We start from the raw sequence: 10834 nt of genomic DNA on the forward strand, positions 1-10834 counted from the left end.
AAACAGGAGTGGACTGAGGCAGAAAAAGTGGCCCTGGACTTTCTGGCCCAGAGCGGCCCACACACACACACACACACACACCCGGGCCGGTTATTATTACTAAGAATTTGTTTTCATCAGAATTGAATTATTTCCACTGATAAAATTTGCACTTTTGGAGTACTAATGTTGAGAAATCAAGCTTGAACCAAACAGCTTTAAAGCCTAAATAACTGGTTTTGTGTTTAATGTAAAAACTTGTTATCAAGCTTGTTTTGTAAATGCTCATCACTATCTTCCTTACAATGACGAGCACTTTATCTTTGCTTTATTTTCCTTTGAGGTTTACCGACTCATGTACCGACTCATGTACCGACTCATGTACCGGCTCCTCATTAGCACTCATTTGACTTTTGGTTGCTCGGTGTGTATATTGAACATGAGCGCAGTGAGTGTTTGACTGTTCGAGCTGTGAGACGCTCCTCTCCCACCTCCCCACTGAGACCTTCTGCTCGGCTTGCTGAGTAATTTAGATGAAGGCAAACGCTTTGAATTTCGCCGATTCATCCTCCCCCCCCCCCCTCTCACCCCCCTCCCCCTCCCCCTCCTCGCGCCTCCCCCGCGGTGTATTGTATTCATGGCGCAGAGATCAGCGCGCGCGCAGGCGATAAGATAAAGCCTGGGACTCCTGTGTCTGTGCATAAGGACATTAGATCCTTCAAGCTGAGCGCACATTCACAAGATGTGCGTTTGATGGGTGAAACTGAAACACACTGAGCTGGCATTTTAAACCAGTCTATTTTAAGCACTGAAGATGCGCAGTGGTTTATCTCACTGACCAGTGAAACCGGCGCGTGCTGGGCTTTGAAAAGCTCATCTCGCAAAAAAAAAAAAAAAAAAACCTAAAGTGTGGTCTTTATTATATAATAATAATTAAAAAAAAAAAAAAAACTAACACCATTTCTTATATTTTTTAAACCAACCCAAGTAGTTGAAGATGCACTACCCACTTTGGCCACACGGAGGAGCTCGCCATACACGGCTGAACGGCAGCACTAATGCAAGAGTTTTATCCAAATAATAATAATAATAAATAATAAGCTCCTCTACAAAAACCTTCAAATGCAACGAATGCATTTGTGCATGTTGATGGTCTAATTATAATCAACCGGACAAACCAAAATCAAATGCATTTTAAAAAATAATAATGCCATTTCTCATTAGAGGCGAATCCCCTTTTGCATTCATTTAGCCCAGTGCTGGATCAAGCGCATCCATCCCGTGCAAAAAAAAAATAATAATAATAATAAATAATAATCATCATCATCATCATAATAAAGCGTGGTTCGGTTGCAGTTTTGCGTGCGTTCCTGCAGTTTTCTTTAACATCTCGTATTACCTGCAACCATAAGTTCTAACAACAACAAGTCGATAATCGAAGTGCACAGCCACACGGAGATGTCGGACAGGTCGAAGCTGATGCGTCGGACCTGCTGCAGTGTCTCAAATTGAAAGGAATCAGTCGAGAAGCTTTCAGCTGGTGACTGAGGGAGGAGGAGGAGGAGAGGAACGGAGGGAGGATGGGAGGAGGGGGAGGAGGAGGGGGGGGGGGGGGTGATGGCGGATCCGAGGTCAGCCCGAGGTGCTGCTCCATAGGCACTCTAATGCCTCCATTCATCGATTTTGAAGAACACCACCGTGTGGCACAGGACAGAGATAACACACTTTTGCAAGAGGGTTTTTTTTTTTCCTTTTCTTTTTGCACAGCAGCGCCCAGCAGAGCACCGGTTTGGGAGTACAGCACTAATGCAATAACGTGCAGGAGCAAAAAGTCAGAATGCAACTTAGCATCACTGCAGGATGCACAGATGGGTCAGATGGGTCTGATGAGTTTAGTTCTGCTGGGTTTGGGTTGCATGTTCTATGTTGGCACGTCGTCGTGTCGCTTACGCTTACGCAAAACAGCAAATGTTGAGCGAACCCGTAAACTGTCAAATTAACAGCTACAGGGTTGGAATAACTCTTAACATAACAATGTTAATTCAACACCAGGAGCATGCTTTAGAGTGGCCCTGCTTCCTTCATACTACTTCCACCCGTTTGCGTGGTCTGTGCAAAAGTTTATCCTAAAAAAAAAAAAAAGAAGTACGACTCAAATCAACTGGACCTGAAAAGACCAGTGCTGATTACCGAATGGTCGTACAGAGTGACTTTTAAAACTAAGCAGACTAGGCCTGATCTTCGGTGTAGGCCTGACACTTTCCACATCTCCCATCCTTCCACTGCCGTGTGGCCTCCAAACAGCTAAGCTGCTTAATGTTGTTATTTAGCTCTCACTGTTAGTTAATTCATTTCTGGGTACACACCCACAGACGAGTGTGAGCCGTATATGAACACATTTAAGGTCAGAATCCGCTGGAGTGTTTCATTATGTAGTATTATGTGTTGAAAGTGTTTTTTCTGTGCAGATGCATCAATATTGTGAACATGGTTATAGTGATGTGATCACGATACTTAAATTAACCAAGAAGAAAGGAGTCAAGTCAAGAAAACAATGCTTTTCATTTTTTATTAAGGTTATAAATTTTAAACAAATACTTTCTAAAACAGTTTTACCCGGTGATATACAATTTAATATGCACAAAAATACAAGAATACCAACAAAATATGGAGAGTACGTCTGAAAACGTCTTTAATTCAGTACACATAGTGCTTATATAATGTGAGGACTTATGGCTAACTTATGAGATTGCCTTTTTAGAACAAAAGGTCTAACATTGTAGAAAATAAAATCAAACCCACAAAACCAAGCAAATGCTGGCATCATGAATTACTGTGAACTTTTTGAGAGAGGAACAGGAGGGAGATTGTGACGCCAAATTGTCAACAAAAAGATGCCTGGCTGGTTCCATCACGCCGTGCATTCTGGGAGTTGTGGTGTTAATTAATGGGCCCCAGCATTGAGCGAGATGAGGTGACTGGCATAGATGGACTACAGACACACTGGTACTGCGAGTCAGTGCAGTAAACAAAATGCACCAGGTATTGCCACTTCAAAACACAAAAGACAACAAACCAGAGAGAGGAGTTTAAACTATTGCACCTTCTTCAGCCTATATGATTGCCTTGCGTGACATTAAAGGTGTAATCTGAAATATGCCAGTCCCTCTATCTAGGCTCACATGGTGTTCCTGTGAGCAGATCAGCTAGTCTTTCTGCCAGGAGCCATTTCATAAACAAGATGTAAAAAGAAAAGTATAAAAAGCACCCTCTCATGCCTGAGAACGTGCAGTGTTAGGATGAGCTGTGTGTGTTATTTCAAACATTACATGGGTAATGTTAATTTACAAGACATCTTAGTGAAGTTGCTTATGAAACAACTCAAGAAGCAAAACAATCCACGAGCAAAAAAACAAAACAAAACAAAAAAACAAAACAAAAAACATTCAAAACCTGCCATGTTCGTGGTGAGAGCTAGCTAGCAGTTCCGCGATGGGTTTTAAGGCAACGAAATTGGTTGAGATCATTTCAGCAACAAAATGTTCGCGATGTCAACGTTGTCGGTGTAGAAGGACACACACACACGCACACACACTCATACACACACACAGTGGCAGGCAGGCGTCCACTCCGCGCCTCCCCACAAACGAACGAAACGAAAACAAACCTAACTCGAGTGTTTTAAATAACGTTCTGTTGCAAAAATAAAGTCTCAGGCTTTGTACAGTTTTTTTCATCATAAAGGATTTGAGTCTATTTCTTTACCACAGGGTCAAAAAGCTACGATGGCTCTCGTCCATGCCCCTAAACTCGCCAGCGCCTGCTTGCTGCAGAACTGTCCGTTAAGCGCTTGCTCTAAGTCCGCCTGCCGGCTCACCAGCCCCGAGAAGCCCGAGCCGAAGATGGAGATCAGGTTGGAGATGTTACACGCCTCCAGCGGCTCGGCGCCTCCCGCGTACGCGCACTCCTCCAACTTCTGGCGCTTGCACGGCGCGAACTCCGGCGTCTCCTCCAGCTCGGGCGCGTAGTAGCCGAAGTCCATTTTGCGCTTCCTGACCGGGCCGTGCGCGCTCGGACAGCACGGTGCCAGCGGCGCGCAGCAGTCCTGATGCAGGCAGCCGTTCTCCACCGTGGTCACGACGTGCGTGTCCAGGTCCAGCACGGTGGTCTTGCTGCAGTGCACGCCGCCCGACGGCGAGAAGTCGCAGCTCGGCGCCACGGCGCACGCCTCCACGCAGCAGCTGCGGTAGAACACGGCGTCCGACTGCTTACAAGACGAATCCTCGTCCTCTTCCTCCTCGGACTGGAGAACGAGAGACGCGGAGCACGCGCCCGGCGGCGGCTGTGGAGCGCGCGGGCCGACCGGCGAGAGCGCAGCGCACAGGCTGGGTGCAGGGCTCGCCACGCCGCAGCAGCTCGGCTCCTCCTCGGCGTCCTCAGCCACGTCGAGCGGGTTCAGCTCCTGGATCTCGTTGCACACGGTCATGACCTCCTCGTACTGCTGCATCCTGTAGATCTCCGCGTACTTTTCGTTCATGTAGACCTGGCGCGCGTTCCTCAGCACGTACGACACCAGGAGGTTCTTGTGCAGCTTGATGCCTCCGCGCTGCGTCCGCGAGTTGTGAATCTTCCGCAACGAGATCGAGATCAGGCTCTGCGCGTCCACCGCGCACTCCCCCGTGTTGATCATTGTACTTGTAGACCCCTCTCCCACACTTCGGCGAAGGAAGCACTCGGGCTTTCACTCAGTCGAAAGCGCGGTATTTGGTTCGGGGGCGCAGGCTCAGGTTCGCTCGCTGGTGAAACATTGAACAAGTCCGTCCCTGTCCGCTGCCTCTTAACGGGCGAGCGCCAGCGATCATTAGCCTGAGAGCCGTGCTCACACCATATATACTGCCTAGACGTGTCCGCCCACGGCGCTGCGCTCCAATCGGAGAGCGAGAACGCTCCTGAGTGACGTGCAAGTCCCGCCTACGCCTTTCGATTCCGGCCAATCAGAGACGGGCGGTTCTTCTGTACTATTCAAATTCCAAACTGACTTTACCGAGCTGGAATGTTCTCATGAGGCGCGCTGAGCAGAGGAGACAGCCTGCTCTCTCTTTCACCAGCTACACTTCTGCTTAACTTACTGTCCATGCACAACTCTTTTCTGTTTTTTAAAGGCTTAGTGTTCTCAGTTCATGTCTACAAAGCTCTTTTAATCCGTTTGTAAAACCCTTTATTTAACATATTCTGTATGTATGTGTGTAAAATGATTTAATAAATGCCTCATGTGAAGGAATGAGGTACACTGCCTTCTACATATATAATATAGGTATAGTGTATTGTTTAACATTTTCTAACACAACCAATTTGTGCATTTTGTGTCCTTACTTTGTTTTCTTTTGTAAAATCCTTTTTGTAAAATGCATGGTCTGTTCTCAGGTCTATAAAATATGATAAAATGAAAAAAGAAGCAAAAATGAAACAGTTCATACTTCATACTGTTTATTGTGTATGTACATCCCCCACCCACATTCTTCTAATTTTTGTGTTTTTCTAAGCTTTAGTGTTACTGATTCCTTTTTGAAAATTCACATTTTAATTCCACTAAAAGCTATTCATTTTTTTTGTAACTCATTATTTTAATCCTTGCAATAAGTTTTCACTTACAGTTATTTAAAGAGATTAAATACCTTATTCGCATATTTGCTGCAAAATGTAACTATGGAGGGCAAATGCTTCATTCCATAACCAATCATTTATTACAAACTTAATAAACAGTCCTGTTACCTACTTTTCTAATTTCACATTATTGTTAGTGATAGTAGTGAATTATAACTAACAGGTAACTAGTACACTAGTATAAAAAAACCTCCTTCCCTTTTGCTTTAACCCTTTGAGTGAAATGATCCCTCTGCATTTAATTCAGAGTGTAGTACTGCATGCCTTACTCTTTGGCCGGGGGAAAAAAACCTAAATAAAGGGTTCTTGAGTTTGTCCATCTGGAGGAATCATTAAAGACTCTATGAAGAACCTACAGCCGAAGCTAAGAACCCTGTCTCTATCCAATGATCCTTCTTTTTTTTAACAGAAAGTCGATTCTGTGATAAACTGGTAATAGCATCATGTTACAGATACTGTAACAGCACCTGATATTTGCAAGACAATACAAATTCAAATCACAAACATCTGCATGAGTCATATTCAGAATGTTGTGCAATACCTGTCGAATTAAATTGAGCGTAGGAATTAACTATTGTTATCATGTTAGTCATTCTTGACCAAAATGCTTCACCAAAATGATCACTTTTCTAAACTTGGGAACATGTATAGTTTTAAACAGTAACTACTTCTCTGTGTTTTTTAGAGGTTTTTCTCACTCTACCTTGGTACTTTCCTTCCTAATTAAACCCCACTAGTATTAGTGGGTGAATCATGCAGATCCAGATCATGTGAATCTCTCTCTCTCTCTCTCTCTCTCTCTCTCTTTCGCTCTCTCTCTCTATCTCGCTCGCTCAGATCTCTAGTGGCTGAGTGCTGGAGCTACCAGCTCTGCATCTTAACAATGACTGGGATCAGGAGCACCCATCTTTTAGCTATGCATTGCAAGGAAAGAAATCAATAAGCATGTGAGGAGAACCATAGCAGACCAAACTGGAATGGCGATAAGGCAATAAAATGATGGTGTGTTAGGAATGTACAGATTCAGAACACGTTAGAAAGAAAGCTAAAAATGTTTTAGGATAGTTTCTTGCATAGTGATATGAATAGAGGTTTTATCTAAACTGGGAAAAATCAGCATTACCAGAATTATTCACAACAGAAAACATATAAAATGTATACTGGTAATCAAAAGCACATAAAGATCGCTTTGAGCAATATATGTATTTGGGGCTGGTTCATCATAACTGTACTGATTTTAAATGCAGCATTATAATGGTGCATTATATTATTAGTGTTCTAGGGTTAGGTTTTTTCTCTCATCACCTCAGCTCTTTCTACACCTCTGGATTAAAAAAAAACGAATGAAATGAACTAAAGGTCAAAACGTATCAGTGCTGAAAAAAAACAAAAAAAAACAACAACAATACTGTTGAATATGGATTGAAAACAGAGTAATTTTCAATAATGGTTTAATACTGCTCTGGAATATTAGTACATGGGGCTTTTTTTTTTTTTAGATGTGAACAGGAACGTTCCATGTCTTTGTGGGCCCCCTTCCCATCTCTTGGAAATGCAAACGTTTTAGTCCAGGCCCCTTAAAGGAATGTTCCAGCATTTTCAACCAAATCTTCATCTACCACATCTGTAGCATATGTGAGATTACCAGAAACAATCGTTTTGACACTGAGAAAAAAAAACATAAAGCATGATTTTAAAAAAATCACTCATATACTAGAAGTCTAAGGGCAGTTGCTGGGGCGTCAATAAACATTTATGCAAACTGCGTATTTAGGTAGAACACGTATCTGAAAACTTCAATCAAAGGTATTTGTAGATTAAACTCTAAATCTTTATAATTTATCCTGCTTTTTCAGATGGAAGAATTCGGGGTTATGAGTTATGAACGGAGTATGGAGTGTGGGACTGATAGCACCTGGATACCACAATCCCTAAGCAGAATTACCCTCACTATACTGCTCCAGTTTTGGACTGGAGTAAGACAAGTAAGACACTCTCATATCTGTCTCATCCTTATATCTTTATTATTTCAGTGTAATGGTTGTATTATGGAAATTTAAATAGCTGTGCCCTTAGAATTCCTTTATAAGCGAGTAAACATGGTTTACTTTATTTCTTAGTACAGGGAAATGTAAAAATTCTATCTGTAATAATTATGTAGACAGAAATTTGGATAAAATGCTGGATTATTTCTTTAAAGACTCTTCATAAGGGTCCTGGGAGTTAGGTTCACTATTTCCCACAGCAACACCTGTGAAAATGAAAGTGTGATGCTCTATGTTTTAAGAGACCTTACTGTTTGTACATTTACATTACACGTATTTATTCAGCAGACTCATTTATCATTTATATTAGCAGCTGAGGTTTTGCTCAACAGCCCCACAGTGGTTGGCTGACAGACCCGGGATTTGAGCCCATAACCTTTTGGTTAGTAGTTACTTAACTGCTGAGTTGCCACTGCCCTGGCTCTAAACCGAGCCATGAGTCCAGAGGCATCAGCAGATCAAAGTTTTTTGTCCTTGCTCCACTTTTCTATATGTATTTCCCCGCCCCTGCCATTTTCTCCCCAATTTGGTGACCTGCCAACTGCCACCCACCAGCCAGCTCTCTCCTATCATACGACAGATACCAGGGAAGGTGAATCCTAACACATGCTTCCTCCAAGACATGTGAAACCAGCCATCCGTACTCGGAGCAGAGTGCTATCTACCCTCTTCCACATACATGAGCTCACACATGCCCACGATTGGCTAGTGTCACTGTGATTGACAAGAGAGAGAGAATACACATTTCTAGATGTATTATGACTTACCAATAACACATGAGTTCCTTTGGATTTAGCGATGAAATCAGTTAAACTAGGAGGTGCATACTATTTAATCTGGACTGTCTAGACAGAGATGCGGACCTGCAAGGTAGAACTCTTATGCTTGTTTTGTATCCTGTTCTTTAAGGTCAGTTCTTTATCACATTTAGAAACATGGGTTAAATGTAGAACCCTTCAATCTATCTCAGGGAACATTTTAATGTTCTACAACTGATTAATTCCCTATCTGAGTAGAACCCTTTGTAAAATAGCTTGATTTAAGCAGTTATTTCTGTTTTTTTTTTTTTAGCCAAAACATTCTCTCGTAGCTAGCATCAGCACTGTTCTTTTGGAGTATGTGTGTGTCTGTGTGTGTGTGTATACGTGTGTGTACTGTTCAAAGGATCGTGGTGAATTGCTTTTGCACAGACGTTATATAGCAGTGGCAAAATACCTTTTTTTTTTTTTTTTTTTTTTTTTTTTTTAACCTATCCTTAATTTATCCTTTTTTTGGTCAGGTCAGATTGAATTCAAACACGAAATTAGTTTGGGCCCATGGGGTGAAAGATAGAGAAGGAAAATACAAGAGCAATAAAAACATTAACCTTGCTCAAAAAATGTCTGAAAGTCACAACTTCCTATTTGGGGGAATGTTGTGGATGTGTACTGATTATGCGTTTTGCTTTTTAAAAAGGTTGATCATGTGTGTGGAGAAGCTAATCTTTGCAGTAGTAGTTAAAGTTCAAGCTGAACCAATAGATACAAAGACATAGGAGATGAACTGGTGGTTAGCTTCAGGTGTAATAGCACCCTGAAGTAACAGAATGAACTTCTACTACTAGCTTTATTGTAAAGAATGACTATTGCAGTTGGTTGCTACATCACTCCCTTTGACCTCCATTACATTTATTTCTCTTCCATTTCAGCGCTCATTCCTGGAACAGGACCAAAAGAGAACGTGAAAGTCCTTACAGGTCCAGCGCTAGCATTCATTACATTACAGCGTTTAAACTGTAATGATTTGGTGACTGCTTGGCGAAGGCTTAAAACCTCAGCTGCATGTTTGGCTGTTCATTGGTACTCATCTTTACTCACATGTTCACACCCTGTAGGTGCTCTCTGGCAGAGCTATATGCTACTATCATCACCAATTGAGACCTGAGCTGCAATAAAATGATGGCTTAGCAAGTAAAAATATCTTGAAAATAGGCTTTCAACTAATAATTAGATTGTTTTTAAACAAATATAAGATGATTAGGCCTATTTGTAGATGTAGATAAACTCTGGGAACAAACTGTAAAAGGTAAAAAACTATTAAATATATTGGAATGATCAATTAATGCCTTAGTGAGACATGCTTAGATTTTAAGCTATGCCATGAAGGACTGTAGAGGTAATTGTGAATAACTCATTACAATGACCATATGGTAACATTAGAGCCTAAAACTACATCTCTGCTACTATAAAGATTCACTCTGTGTAAATTATGCACTCTATGCACTTTACATTCAGTGGCAGCAGGAGACAGATCATTTAGCTTTGCTATCATTTAGCTTTGAATCAACATGTATTATGTTGTGTATCTATAGTAATAAATAATATTTAGCATATCACTTCGTATTTTGCTTGTTCTCTGCTGGCCACGTGGCTGAACACAACACCCTATGACTCATGGACTGAATTTTTGCAGCTCACAGAATGAGGCCATGCAGTATTCCACATACTCTATCACTATTTATATGTTTAATAGTTCTGTTGATTAGTTTTGAGATGCTTGAAGTGAAGCTTGAAGTTGGCCGATACTCACAATTGCTCAAGTTTTTTTTTTAAAACTTACTTACTGCCATTTCTCATAAGCTCACGGTATTCTGATTTTCCCACAGAATCAAATGAACTATCTAACAGCATTTTGACTACACACCCAAAGGAACTGAAAGTTAGGTTCACAGTGTATAGAAAGTGTGATTGTGTGAGATCAGTGGAGTTCTGTGGAGTTTACACTTCACTTAAATGTGCAAAAGGGAGAAAAGACTGCAACAAGTGCAGAGTGACGTGCAAGCTCACGTTTTACGTACCTGTGATGCAGCTGGTGTAAATTGAAATGCATATTATAATGGAAGTAGATCTGCCGAGGGTGACATGCTTTGAAAATACACTTCAGAAACGTGTGTGTTATGAATTGGCATGAATAAAGCCAGAATACCCCATAAAATCACAAATCAAATAATATTCAAACATACGCTAATAAACCACACGGATCCAGGACTGATCACCTGGTGCTTTAAATAAAAAATATGAATATTGTCTTTATATTTTGGAATATTTGTATGGTTTCATTTTTTTGGTATGATCAAATAGCATGTACTTTCTTAATTATGTCTTCTT

General features: G+C 41.5%; 1 protein-coding gene across 1 annotated transcript; it reads right to left on the bottom strand.

The window, feature by feature from the left end:
- Positions 1–2534: 2534 nt before the first annotated feature.
- On the bottom strand, positions 2535–4829 carry ier5l (immediate early response 5-like). The gene has a single exon (XM_026921530.3). It carries the CDS (start codon positions 4667–4669, stop codon positions 3752–3754), a length of 918 nt encoding a protein of 305 aa, XP_026777331.1. The 5' UTR covers positions 4670–4829; the 3' UTR covers positions 2535–3751.
- Between the last annotated feature and the right edge of the window lie 6005 nt (positions 4830–10834).

This window comes from Pangasianodon hypophthalmus, chromosome 27 (assembly GCF_027358585.1).
Source record: "Pangasianodon hypophthalmus isolate fPanHyp1 chromosome 27, fPanHyp1.pri, whole genome shotgun sequence".
Taxonomy (NCBI): domain Eukaryota; kingdom Metazoa; phylum Chordata; class Actinopteri; order Siluriformes; family Pangasiidae; genus Pangasianodon; species Pangasianodon hypophthalmus.

Coding starts and splice junctions, on each gene's coding strand:
- ier5l (XM_026921530.3), bottom strand. CDS start 4,669: ATGATCAACACGGGGGAGTGCGCGGTGGACGCGCAGAGCCTGATCTCG.